Here is a 15,019-nt window from a genome sequence, read left to right as displayed (position 1 = left end):
TTGTGTGTGTGTGTGTGTGTGTGTGTGTGTGTGTGTGTGTGTGTGTGTGTGTGAGTGCAAGTGTTTGTGTATGGGAGTATAGATGTGTTTCCTGTATTCTGTACTAAAAGAAACGTTCTGCAGGAGATAGGAGTGAGAATAACTTGGCTCCCCGCTGCTTAGCCCAGAGGTACTAACAGATTTGGCTCGATTGCCGTCTGACCCATTTTCCGATATATATGGTTCCTCCCATACATGTGTTGTACTGGGGTCCAATTATGGTAAATGTAGAATAATGTTTCACCTTAAAATGTCCTTCAATGGGCCTTCAGAACGCATAAAAAGTAATGAGTACCATAAAAATAAAATGATTCAATTTATTGAAAATCAACCAAACTTGGAACTAATTCAGTCTGAGTGATATGACCTTTAAACATATTGTGCCATCTTTAGGTTATATTGCGATACCCAGTATATATCTTGATAAACTGAAAAATATTCTCAAAAGCACCGAGCAACAAAAAATATTTTAATCAATGTTTATGACCAAATACCTCAATATTGATGTTGTGACAATATTGTAAGGATGAGTATTGCTACTTTCACAAAATGTTTGATAAATAATCATCAATAAAGTGGATACAATGAGTAAGTGGGAAACGGCAAGTATTAGAACAATTAGAACAGTCATATCAATTATGTAATATTCTGAATTTACCAAATATTACGTATCACATAAGGCTAGGGGGCTTTCTATCAAAATAAAAGATGTTCGCCGAGTGTTGTGTGGAGGACCGGGTGGTGAAGGGAGAGAGCCACTGCTCAGCTGCTCAGAGTTGGCTAGAGAGAGAAAGGTATAGAGCCTGACCTTCTGGAAAATAAACACCTCGAGTCACATCGGATTCTGCTATGATCCGGAGGTGTTTACTGACAGGAGGAGAGCTCAGAGATTAGTTTTGAACTTTCAGAATAAAAAAAGGAATTTACTTTTTCTCCTGTTTATCAACCTGACTGCAGCAGTAATCTGCAGAGGTGACCTCCCTTGTTGGGTGTTTACAAACTTTAACTTGGAATGCTGGCTCAAAATGGAGGGAAAGAGAGAACCGGAGTCTCTGGTGAGTCCTGAATTAACTGAGAGTTGACCTGAACTTTAACACGCTGACACAGCCCTTGGTGTGTGCTGTTGGTCCCTAAAGTTTGCTTACAGCTAACATACAGTAATCTGGCTATTTGGGGGGATAAACACTGCATAAGGCGTGAATACATGAATGGTGTATACACCATTAAACAACCATTGCTGATAAAAATCTATCCAATATGACTCAGGCACAAATATTCACAGATGAGGTAATGTTTTAAAGTTTTGTTTGTGTAAAGTTTTTTCCCGCTGATTTCCTTATCCTGGAAGTAGCAATGAAGACGCACTGTTATCTTGAGTAAACGTATGGATTTCTCTGGGTTTGAACAGTGTTGGAAACATTTGGGATAATGCAAGTACACAACTCAACAAAATATATAACACGTCTTTTTTTCATAATTTTATTGCTGAATCCCTACATATTATATCAATAAAACCAGGAAAAGACAACATGTAACGATACGATATCCAAAATCAAAGATAATTTAGTATAGCCTTATATCACGATGATAATATCGATATATCATACATACATTCATACATCATCAAGCTAACCTCTGCAACTGACACTTTGCCAGAGAATATATCATCTTTTATTGCATCTCCCCAACAAAACAAAAGCTTGCTTCTTGAGTGGAAAAGGATTCAGGACTGTGGCCGAATAACTACAGATCACAGCTCTTCTACTTCAATCATCTTCATTGATCACAATGATGTGTTTGAATTTATAAGGGAACTATTTGAGGGACTTAAAACAAACACTACATTTAGAGCTCCTGGTATGATGATCTTTTTCTTTTTGGTGGCGACACAAGCTGTTTGACAATAAAAGAAGAATAATGAATATCTATTTTGTAATTTCAGGCGAGTATACAGGGCTACTTCTTCAAGCGAGTGGGGCCACGGAACTATATTGATGACAATGTGGTTTGGACTAATAGCCTTTTAAAATGAGCTATTGATCTTTCCTGGTAATTATTTTAAAAGGAACCTTGGAAAGAAAACAACTTTGAGGATTGACTCAAAGTGTGAAGGAGCAGGGAGGGATACACTCACTCATCAGACAGATATCTATACAAAGAAATGCTGACAGATAATGTCTGAGTGAAAAGAAGATAAATTCTCAATTGACTTGAACACAAATCATGTTTGGTAGTCAGTTCAAGAAAGGCTAATCGTGTCTGGGAATGGGGTGGCAAAGACTGGGCGGGTACTTCTGGAATCTGATCTATCTTGTTAAATCAAGTCTAGATTCACTTTCTCACAGATCAAATAGAATTTACGATGCATCACTCAGCTGAAAGAGACCTCATTAAGCAAATCATATATTTCCCAGTGACGTGGGGTGTATTAAACACCTATAAAACTAATCAAAGTTTATCATCAAATACACAGTATGTTGTATGTTTTTGGATTCAATACACTAAATCTATGTTTTACTAGTATGCTTATGCAACAGAATGAGTGTGGACAAACTGGTGATTTACTTCAGATGTACTTTTCAATGATAATTTCCCTTTCATGCTTCAGAAACTGTCATTAACTCATTTAAATGTAAACTTACTGTGTGTATTTGCATTTGTAATTTTTTGATGCTGTTGGGAAAATGTGAATGCTCTTCAGATGCAAAGACTCTTTGTCTTTATGCAAACATGCAAAAGGCGACAAAATGTGAAAAAAATTGACAAAAAAAGGACAATATGAAAAAATAAAGTTCCCATTTTTCACAGGTAGTCACCAGCTGCAAAAGCCTCAGGCAATATTTTGTCATCACACACACACACACACACACACACACACACACACACACACACACACACACACACACACACACACACACACACACACACACACACACACACACACACACACACACAAAAACACTGTTTTCAACCCCCTAACCCTAGCAGAAACTAACACAGAAGCAAGTTTGACTACTTTACCAGGTGTTAATATTTGGGTCATTCAATACCAACTCACCAAGAAAATTGAGAGCTTATATCATGGATCCTCTCTAAAGAATTAATTTTTAACTCCCATTATATTCATGAGACCTTGCAAACTCCTATCCAAAAACTCTTTAGTCACGCATTTTTGATCTTAATTTAATAATTTTTGTGATGTTGTAATTTGTCCTGAACATCCAAAAAACCCTCAGTATAACTTACAACATGTATTCATTGAAGTAGTTGCCACAGAATAATTACAGTAATCAAATTAATAACTAATAATTAATAACTTTTTTTTCCAAAACAAAGACTTTCATTTTCAAAAATATATATCTCCACTTGTTTTCACTTTGGTGCAACCAAATGATGCTTACAGTATAGATGATTTTTCTCATGAAAATTCACGAAAATGAGTTGGTATGGAATGATCCATTTCTGTCCACGGACAGTTTGTCACCACAATAGCGTCAAAACCTCGTAGGATGCAGCTGTGAAAAATTCCAGGTCTGTAGCTGAGGTTAAAATGAAGGACGAGTTCAAAGATTGCTGTGGTCCAACCCATGAGCACATCTACAAATGTACTAAGGACTAAGTAGTCATGGGTCAGCACATGAACAGAACAGACTGGTGTCGGTGCTGGTGTGATCCCATCGCAAGATGCTCTCTGGTGAAGGAATTCTTTTGTCAAAAGGGCCTCGTTTTTTCTGCAATCTTGGCTACACACACCTGACACTTGTAATTGAAAAGCCTGGACTCAAAAGCACTAAGCCTTTCATATTTGTTTCTCCAATATTTCAACAGGAAATGGAAAATATGGGTTCTGAAAAATACTGATATTCAGATGCATTGTGACCAATTGTGATGGGTTTCTCCCTCATGTGACGAGACCAGGTTTTGGATGATGTATTCATTTTCAAGACGTGACTGAAGAAAAACATTGTAATTTGTTAATAAACATTTAAGCCATTAAGAGCGCCCTAGGTCTTCATGGGTTAAATTGTAAGCACAACTGTCTGAAATTTAAGATCTGAGCTATGATGAAAAATCCATAAAAAGTCTTACCTTCCACTCCACTTATACACTTGACACGGTCTCGGACCTCCACATTGTATCCCTCAAATGACATGAAGACTCCGTCGGGGTGGTAGGGCTCACGCTGCGCATAAACCTTTGAGTAGCTGTGCTGGAACTCAAACCGGTCGTAGCCGTCGTACTGCACTACTTTGCCGTACACCTCAAAGTATTTTTCCATCCAGCTGAAAGGCAGGTAGACCTCTCCACCCTCTCGCCGGCCTTTGATAGTAGATTCATCGTTGATCAAGCAGTCGATTTCTTCGTACTTGATCCCGCCGACAACCCCAACAACAGGTGGGGGCTCTGGAGGTTGTGGAGGGTGTTGCTGGCTGCTAATGCTTGCATCCCCCACCTTTGGACTCGGAGCCACCAAGGCAGCTCTGGGCAGGAAGCGAAGGGAGGTGTCACTTGAGCAGCGGTTCCATAGCAACACAGTGATGAGGGTGAAGAGGGCACAGATAACGATGAGGGTCTTGTAGTTGACCCGAGCAGCCAGGCAGCGCATGGTCACAACTTGCCTGCATGACACAAACACAAAGGATCCATTAGAAGCATGTATGATGGATGATTTGTCGAGAACCGTCAGGCCAATAACAAGTCATCTGGTATCGACATGGGAAGAAATTTACACCCTACAACTGCAGCACTGTGGACTGGCAGCCTGCAGTGAAATACTACTGAATTACTTTCTTTTTAAAGAGCAAAGGCTCAGCTGAAAAATGTGCAAATCTAAATGCAGTGATATAAATTCAGTGTTTAACATAAGGTCAAATCAGCCACTCAAGAGACCTGATTACAGAGAGAACTTTACTATGAACTGTATTAACCTGGTTACTGTAACATTTGAATTTATATGCAGCAGGTCAGTAATACGACTTCTCCTTTCCTTCTGACAAGGAGCCACGGCTTCACAAGATATCTTTTCTCTGTCAGTGCAGCGAGGACAGGCTGTGTGTGCACAGAGCAGTTTGACAAATAGTCAAATGTTTTGCAGTGGAAGCAGATTAATCTAGAGGCTCCTTAGTATCAGTGTGACTTTGAATACAATTATTTCAAAACAAGGATACATTGCTATGTGTAATGATCTTCTTCTTTTTTTTTTTTTAAACCACAGCATTTCTGTTAAAAGAGTCCCTGTCTGAAGACTTTGTAATGCACATGTGTATATTTAAAAAGCTGATTAGACACATGACCAAGACATCAGCTTTCTAAAGGAGATCTCTGGCTGTACAAATCTTGAATCACCAACTGAAACTGGGTTTCTTGTTTACATGGTGTTTACAAAAGTATCAGCGGTGGAGAAAGCTGACTGTAACCTGGTTACTTAGGTGTATGTAAAATGACACTAAGATTAATTTTCTACCCCAGTGAAAAGTCAATGGATTTATATCAACCAATTACATACATTAAATAAGGTAATCAGGACTGTAGACTCTGAAAACAGAGCAACTGTTAGCCTGGCTCTATCTAGAGGTAACAAAATCAACCTACCCAGAGCCTCTAAAGACCATTAATTAACATGTTATATCTTTAAATTTTTAGAAAAACAAAGTGGAAAAAATAACAATTTGTTCTTTTATTGTTCTTCTTTTATTTGTTTGATTATTTCTCAGCTAGACCAAGAGCAGAGCCTCCAGGAAGTCACAGCTCCTGGCTGAGAAATAATCATGCGTATAACTCACTTTAAACCAGCCATTTTCATTTTTATATCTAGGTTTTTGAACAGCTTAACCAAAGGAAATGTAACTTGTTAATTAGTGAGCTTTGGGAAGATAGCTTGTAGGCACATTTTGAATTTTGGACACAGCCAGTCTAGCCATTTCCCCCGGTTTCTTGTCTTTATATTAACCTTTGCTTAATGGCAAGCAAGAAATGTACCACTCTTGTCTTTATTTATCTCTGCAAGAAAGAAATAAGCTAATTTCCCAAAATATCAAAACTATCCTTGAAACAAATAGTCCTCAAGATAAGGTGGCAAACCGTACCTCCTCCTGACACTGGCCTCCTGTCAGTGGCTACCAGACTGGTCTAAAATTAATTATAAGGTTGGTCTGTTTAATTTGAGAGCATTGCATGGAAGCAGCCGTTTTTACATCCGATTCTCCCAGCCCATATTGCATCTTTAGGTCTAGGATCCTCTGCCTAATTACTCTTATAAAAGGTTTACACTGTCACTCAAAATTAGGTTTTATATTGGCATTTCTGAATAAATGTTTCTTTTTATTTAAGTCCACATAAAGGTTGCTGTAACAACGTGATTGTTTATGTTCTATCTATATATCAGATTATGTTTTCAGTACACTTCCAATCTATAAATCTATTCATTTTCATCCGTATATATTTTAAACTTCTCTGCACAGAACTGTGGTCAACTTTTGTTACTGAAGATCTTTGACTTGCTCACAGCAATGAATTCAATAGCAGGTCAACAGCATTGAGATTGCACAAACTTCCATGTTATTTATAGTTCTGCTGATTGCCACATTCTGTATGAATGACCTCAAACAATGCACCGAACGAATCAGGCATTTTTACAAATGCCAGCAGAAATCAATAGAGATACTGGAGTTCTCCTCCTCCACACTAATTACAGCTTACTGCTCATAGAATTTACTATTGCAGTGACGACAGAGTTAGGTTGTCTGATGAGAGACGGAGGAGAGGAGGAAAATCATTACTCCCCAAGATCCTTTCAATATCGCAGCTTAAACTAGACACTACTAAAGGTCAGCTCAATTAACGTGCAGTAATTGGGCAATAGCAAAGTGCTCCAGCATTGCAGTCAAACTACAGTGCTTGCAGCTTCTTGAACAAAGTAGATGTCTTGGATGACCCTTCCAGAGTGCTTTAACAGGCACATGTTGAGAGAGTGCATGTTGCAGAAATGAAGAATAGCCTCCCTATAAATAAAGACAGCAAAATTCTGAAAGCCAAACACTGAATTTAGGCTCTGCCTGTGTAATAAAGGGGTTGAGATGTGTCTACTCAATAGACGCAGGCCATCTTTCTATCTAATAAACAAATGAATCATTTTGTTCCATGAGAAAAGTTTTAGAAACTTTTTGCTGTTTCCTTCCAGTCAGAGGGGAAGAAAGGCTTTGGTGCATCACTGCGCCTGATAAATTATTGCCACACATAAAAACTATCATTGATATTTAGAGAAATGTCAGCCTGGCGCAGTGATGAAAGATTGGGCCGACGGGAGCTCTGACAATACTGAGGCGGAAGGCCTGCGGACTGCACCCTGAAAGATAAGTAGGGCCGGCCCTGTCGGGGAACAGACTATAAATAATTGGCTCTTTTTATAGTGATTCGTCACTCGTGTTGAGTTCTGGCTCAAGGTGGATAGACATGGGCTTAAGCACTACAGCATGGAGAGCATCCTAATGCCTCACGCCGACTGCAAGACGATTCGTCTAAAGCCATGTCCCATTTCATGAGCGTGATTTACACCCTGATGCAGCAACATCAAGCAGACTGGAAGAGGAGATAATGTCACAGGTGAGCAAATTACAGGATAGAGTTTGTTTACAGATCAGAAATGACAAATGTTTTGATTCAGGTGATGTCATACTCCGTCTCAACCACATCAGACAAACAAATAAGCATTTGCTTTGTGATTGAAAGTAGCTCCGGAAAGACGGACATTTCTCGGAAAAAACAACAGAAAGAGAAGAAGAAAAAGAGGGCAGAGATAGAAGACTGTGAAGTCAGGAGATCTTAACTAACCAGAAACTGAAACTTTATTTGCTCTATATATCATTAGAATAACTAAAAAGAGTAGCAGATAAAACTCTGCAACATTAAAATGAATGACGAAATTACACACTTTTGAAATTTTACTTGTCAGAGAGTGATACATTTGGCGAGGCTTCTCGCAATTATCAAGTATGTGACAGAACTCACTCAAGACACAGTTATAGAGCTAGAAATACAAAATGGGGGGGTAATCTCCTAGTTTTACTTACCTAAACTCCAACAGACATGGACCACAGAGGTTGGATATCTGAATATCTTTTTTTCTTTGTAGTCTAGGTATGAGGACTTGTTTATAAGATCTGGATGGACCTTGGTGTAATCCACTGGTTATCAGCTCCACTCAGGAAGTGTTAGATATAATCCCTCTGATAATAACATGGTTTTGATCTGGAAGAAAAACTACACTGACATAAAAATATGTCAACTGGACAGGAGGTGGAAGACAATCCTGTCAGAGGATAAAAGTCCTCCATGCTTGACAGATTAATGAAAATGACACTGGAAAACAAAAGCAGCTTTTCAGTGTGCAACAATGTGCTCCCAGTGTCCCGCCTCAGGAAACCGAAAAGTGCCTGAAATAACAGACAGAGAATTTTTCGACTTTTTATATGATGGTATCATTCTTCATGAATACATAACTGGCCAAACTTGGCACTTGGAAGGCTTTGGCACACTTTTACTTACTGTTTTACAAACCACAAGGTCTGTCATTTTTGTAAGGAAATACACAATTATCAACAACAAAAATCCAAACACTGTAGTCATTATTCACTACAGCAGCTCTCGGCTCTGCCAAGTATTTTCTTAAAAGAAACTGATGACAGCAATTTGTGATGTTTTGTAATTAAATAATGGCAACATTGTCTAGGTTTCTGTGCTAACACAATGTTGAACAAAACTCTTCTATACTATGGACACGATACCTAACAACTTACCCCTGAAAGCTTGATATAAAATGTGGAGATGTGCGACTTTATCAAGTGTGTGGCCTCTACAGACCAAACTGACATCAAAGAACTAGCTGTGATGAAGGCTGACTGTTGCGTCACCTCATTTATCTCAGCCAAAAAGCTGCACTTGAACACATCACTAAGTTTGTACGTTCTGTGCCTCTCCGTGGATAAAATGGTTGTTATAATTAAGGTGCATGTTCTGTCACACTTTGTGCTATGTTCATCTTAACGCAAAAACAAGACTAGGGGAAACAGGTAATTTATTGCAAAACAACCTTACTTTGTTAATGGTAAATGGCTAATTTTAGCTATATGCTGTAGCTCTCTGGGAACATATTACATAAGTGGTATACAGGGCTTAAACAATGGATTGGTTGACCAGTAGAAATACATTTTTGCCAAAAAATGTCGAACATTTACTGGTTCAAGCTTCTCCTTTATAAGTATTCCCTTCTTTTCTTTCCTTTATGTGATAATGAACTGAATATCATGAGTTTTGGACTGTTGGTTGGACAAAACAAGACATTTGAAGATGTCACCTGTGGCTCTGAGTTGAACTCATTAATTGCAGCCCTAGCGGCACTCATTACATTATATAACAGTTTTCAAAAATAAATCGCCAGGGCATCAAAAATAGACACCTCTAGTGTTCCAACAATGACAAGCTGCTGATTGCACATCTGACTTTGTAAAAGCTTAATGATCTCTCTCTGATAATCCCACATGATATTACTGACAGCTCTAAGCTGCTTGAGAAGACGAGCAACTTCACCATCTTGAATTCCTGAGGTCCATGCAGCATTTTGCTGCTCCTGCAGAGCATCAAAGGCTTTAGACTTTGCCTTTTGCCTTCAGGCTGCGATGGACTGTAACATATTAGGAATCTCTGATTGCCCTGATGGTTGTTTCATCATATGCTGCAAGTGATCCCTGGCTTAAAGTTATGGGTCTTAATTCTGCCTGACATATGCAAATATTTGAATGTCTTTATCCCTCAAATCCTCAGTAACAAGGCTGGGAAAATTCAAACAGGTGTCTAATACTATACCATACTAATAGTGTTTGTTTGTTGTTGAGAGGGTGAGGCATTTTCAAAGGAAACGCGAGAAATCAAATCAGTGAAAAAACACTGTGACCTTGTTAAAACAACAAACTAGCTGCTAATCTCCATCGTAGTCCCTGGTGCAGAATGTACAACGTTTACAACATGTCAAAACTGCTGCAGCAGTGAGCATAGGGATGGGCGAATAGAGATGTTTTTCTTCTCCTGCGGTCCTCTGTTGCAAAAATCACAGGCAGTCATCATGGCAATAAAAGCTGAGTGCTCATGAGCCACCCTCAGGGAGCTATTGGAGCAGAGGCCCGGTGTATGTGTGAGGGGCAGGTGTTGTATCCCCAACTAAACTCCTGACATTTTCACTGCTCTCCTCCACGGGTGAAGTAAGGTATGGGCCTGAGACTGCCTCTAAATTATCAGCTTATGCTCAAGCTGTGAGGCATGTTAGTTCCTGTGGAGCTGTGATGGTGTGTGTGCGTGCGTGTGCGTATATGTGTGTGCATATGTATTGTGGGTGTCTATTGTGGCTCCGAGCCTGATTATGATACTGTGGAGGCATCAGGATGAATTTAAGGCAATGACTGACAGGCAAAAAAATACCCTGCATCTTAATCCCACAACCATTTAGTATGCGAGTAGAGTTATATAAATCAGTCCTTCCAGAAAAATGCGGAGTTTTTTTGTGATTGTTGCGGGCAAAAATCCTTGATTATGCGGCACGTTTTCTTAAAAAATGCGATGGAATATGCGGGATATTTATGCAATTTTATGCGATGAAATTGCGGGAATTTACAAAAATTGCGGGAATTTGCAAAAATTGCGGGAATTTGCAAAAATTGCGGGAACTTGCAAAAACTGCGGTTTGATGAATAAGAAAAAAAAAGTGATTCCCCCAACACTCTGTTACTAGGCTCACTAGGCTACTACCTTAATGTAAAGAGTCATTTCTAATGACTTTCTATGATAAGCAAGCATACTACATCACAGAAAGTGCTAGGAGTGCAAAAGGAGGAAAATGGCTGCTCTTGTGTGAAGTAAATGCAACATTTTTCAACTTTCTGCGAAGATATATGTGACTTTTTTGCAACGAAAATGCAGGGATTATGAAATCATGCAAGCCCCGCATATTTCGCGCATTTTACACGGAAATCGGCGATTTATGCGGCCAAAGTGCGGCGTCTTTGAAAAAATGCGGCCCCTGCATAAATGTGCGGACTTTGGCTGATTATCGCGTTTTTCTGGAGGGACTGATAAATCTCTCTTTTGTGACCCATTCTAGTCCTGCACTTTAACATACAGTTCTGCTAAATGTTCTGTTTCTATGTTACCTGTGTTAATGTTTTTAGGTATGTTTTTTATATATTTATTGGTGACTTGTTTTTCTTCTGTTGCACTGCTATGGGAATAGCATTTTGTTTCTTTATGTATTCAAGTACACAAAGAAATGACAATTATACATTATGTTATCTAAAGACGCTATTCAAAGTGTTGGTGAACAACATAAAGTCTTTCACCAAAATATGTTAACGATCCCTTCCAGCATTCTTCATATCCACGATTCAATTTGACTTTTGATTTTAAGGTGAAGATTCGATTCAATTTTCAATTATTTATTTTTTTGCATCGATGACTATGTCATTGTTTGTAGGAGTGTCAAAATGTTGTTTTCAAAGTCGATCACTGAAACCAAACACGGGACCTGCAAAAAAATATATATTGAAAACTAAATCAAATCATGCCCTTAAAATGGAAAAACAAATTGAATTATGGATTTGAAGGAACGTGACAACCTGATTGTTAAACCTCGATTTGGAAAGGTCGACAGATCATTTGTTTAACTCCCTAAAACAGTAATTTACATTTTAAAATGTCTGTCAGTTTCTTCTTTAAAAAGATGGCCACGTTGTGTCAAGTGTGATAAAACTACCATATTTTTGGGGTGGTTTTTTTTAGATGTAAAAAAAACATGTTTGTTTTGTTAAACCCCAACAAATATCACAAATATCTCAGTTCTATGAAAATGAAAATTGTGATGCAAAAATGACCATTACACTAATTGTGAATCATATCATAATCGCAGCATCTGTCAAAAAAAATCGCAACACGTTATTGTACAGCTCCATCACAGATCCTGCTTTTGATTAGAATTGAAATCCAATGTTCATTTCAATCGATTTCATAAAAAAAAAATAATAATAATTAGCACTTCTTTCATAAAGCATTGTAAACTAAAAGGTTAAGTCACAAATATCAAAGCAGAAACTGATCTGAGGTCAGTTATATAGCCGTTAGATAACTGACTTTTAAAAGAGTGACACTGTAAGTCACTTGGGATTGTGTAATATGGCAAGGTTGTAAGAAATAAAGCAGGCCAGGCTAACTGCACTTATCTGTTGGTAAAGTACACTTACTAACCAGAACAAGTGCAGAATGTGCGGTTACCTGTTTCAGCTTGGCCACTGAGTCTTCAGCCCTCTCTCTCTCTGTCTCTCTCTGACTGCAGCTGAAACCTCAGAACTGCAGCCACAGCGAGCACAGAGGTCTGCATATTCATGAGGCAGCACTGGGGACTCACTTTAAGGAAAACTGCCGGTCGTACTGTTGCTAATGTCTGCCTGACACCACAGCACAGCCAGTAAATATGTTGTGATGGTTGTTTTTAAAATGAAGTACCGAAATTCACCAAATGGCAGCAAGGCTACAACCAGTAATTGTTTTCATAACAAATTAATCTTCAAAATATCTTCACGATTAGTAGATTAATTGTTTAGAAAAAAACGCCAGAAAATAGAGAAAAAATGCTGCTTTCTAAAGCCCAATGTGGCATGTACATGTCTTGATTCATCGGCGAACAGCCCCAAAACCCTGAATGAGATAACGAATCAGAAAATGTTTTCTTGATAAATAACAGAAAAATACTGAAGTATATCTGGTCACCATGAAACTGTAAAACCTTGGTGTTTTTCCAGGCCAATAAATAAGGTATGGCCAACGGACAGACAAACCTACACCAAAACAACAGACCAGCAGCACAGCTCAATAATAAAGCTTTGTTCAGAGGCAGCCGAGAAGTGAGTAAACTGCTTTGAAGTTAATGCGCCTCTGTGTTTTATCTCCAGTAGGAGGATTAAGCAGGTCATTACCAGAAAGCTTATAACTGAGCCCTACTGAGGGATTAAGCAAACTCCTAATCAAATGGAGGGGGAGACAAGTGAAAAAATACATAAACAGGACCTTTAAGCATTATTTTAGAGGCAGGTCATGCCAGCTGCTTGTCCTACAACATCATAGAAACAAATGGGGATCTCAGGAACAGAGATGATGTTTCTAGGATGCTAAACGCTAAAAAAAGGAACAAAGGATTTAAAAGTGAAGAAACTAATCATACTTTGGTAGGATTTAAAGCACATGATCTACTAGTGCTAAAACAAGAATATGGACACCAATCGTGGATTTGGGATGTAATTGCTTTTTCTAAGTGATCCGGCTCGGTTTTAGAAAGAACTTAGCAATAACACATGTCTGTGTTGAAGTGTAATCAACGAACTGAGTGAAGCACAGACTCTCTAGACTCAGTAATTTTAAGCGCAACATTGGTATTCTATGTGACCAATATCAGCCTGATATCCTGATCCTGACATTCCTGAGCCCATGTAGTAATATCCTTTACACAATCATGTGTTTCAGAAAGTGGTGAACCTTGCCCCATCCTTGCTTGTGAATGACTGACCCTTTCAAGGATCCTCCTTCCGCGGGTCGTCTAGCAATCGGAAGGTCACTGGTTCGAATCCCGGCTCCCCTCAGCCACATATCGAAGCATCCTTGAGCAAGATACTGAACCCCAAATTGCTCCTGATGAGCAGTTGGCGCCCTGCATGGCAGCCTCCGCCATCAGTGTATGAATGTGTGTGTGAATGGGTGAATGTGCCAAGTATTGTAAAGCGCTTTGAGCTGTCAGTAGACTGGAAAAGTATTATAGAAATGCAAGACCATTTACCGTTTACCAATTGTCCAGCGTCAAAGTGTATATGGCGATATTTGGATTTTTATTCTTTTTCTTTTTTAAAAAAAACAGCACTATCATCGGATGATTAACTGGTTGACAATCTCCCCTCACTCTTCTCATCAGGTCTACAGTCAAACACACAACCTCTGCAGAGTTAGAAACAGAGAGAGAGAGAGAGAGCTATGTTCTCTGGCATTATACATTCACTGATTGTGGATAAAGCCACACCATGGCTGCAAACTTTCGAAGGGATTCTGGTGAGAGATGGTTGATTTTTCAGTCTCATTCTGAGGCCGTCAAATACCAACGCTATGGGTTGGGGACTCAGGTCCGATCCTAATTAATCACATTAGACAAATTAGCACAATCTGTTCTTGTTTGTTTTGCACAGCGTCCTGGTAATCAGGGCTGCATGTATGATCTTATCGGATGTTGCTACTTTCTAGGTCCAAATGACACTGCCTCTCATGTTTCTGTCAGTTAATGACATAGGCAGGAAGCCTAGAGCCTAATCATTTTAAGAACTATTAAGCAAAGTGTGAAATGAAAACATAAACAACACAAAAAAATTCAAATATTTTCCAATTAGAAGTCATTTACACACTTTCCTTTACAGGGAGAGTAAGGAATGCCAAGCTTGTAACATTTTGGAATCCAAAGTCATTCCACATCTTTTGGGTAAATACTGAGTAGGCTTCTTTTTCTTTTTCTGCAATTAACATCTCCTCTAATTTTTCTTGGTGAGCTTATTAATATTTATTAAACAACACATCAGCCAAATTGTGCGACTGGCCAAATGTCACCATTAGCATCGCTGAAACATGTAAACATCAGAATTACTTTTAATAATGTGTTTATGGAACAAATTGTACAACTAAACATCGACGATTATGCAACAAACACTGCTGTATAGCAAATGCCTGGTTGATGTTTTGAAATACAAAAATGATTATATCACAAAGTCCATGTGACATAACTGTCTCAAATATTACCCATGGACTAAAGTGTGCCATTATCCAGAGATTATAGCAGTGCTGTATGGGGGTGCGTCAGTGTTTCAAGTCCAGCAGTTTCTCTTCATGCAGACACACAATTATCCGTGTT

The 15,019-nt window shown here is 38.8% G+C and overlaps 1 protein-coding gene across 1 annotated transcript in view; it reads right to left on the bottom strand.

The window, feature by feature from the left end:
* glceb (glucuronic acid epimerase b) overlaps positions 1 to 8,212 on the bottom strand; it is a 32,858-nt gene extending 24,646 nt beyond the window's left edge. The window contains exons 1-2 of the mRNA XM_073464845.1: positions 8,109 to 8,212; positions 4,129 to 4,658 (exon numbers count right to left, since the gene is read on the bottom strand). Coding sequence (XP_073320946.1) covers positions 4,129 to 4,645 — 517 coding nt within the window. The 5' untranslated portion in view covers positions 4,646 to 4,658; positions 8,109 to 8,212. The remainder of the gene's footprint in view (positions 1 to 4,128; positions 4,659 to 8,108) is intronic.
* Between the last annotated feature and the right edge of the window lie 6,807 nt (positions 8,213 to 15,019).

The sequence above is a fragment of the Pagrus major genome, chromosome 4 (genome assembly GCF_040436345.1).
Source record: "Pagrus major chromosome 4, Pma_NU_1.0".
Taxonomy (NCBI): Eukaryota; Metazoa; Chordata; class Actinopteri; order Spariformes; family Sparidae; genus Pagrus; species Pagrus major.
This window is presented reverse-complemented; position numbering and strand designations above follow the sequence as displayed.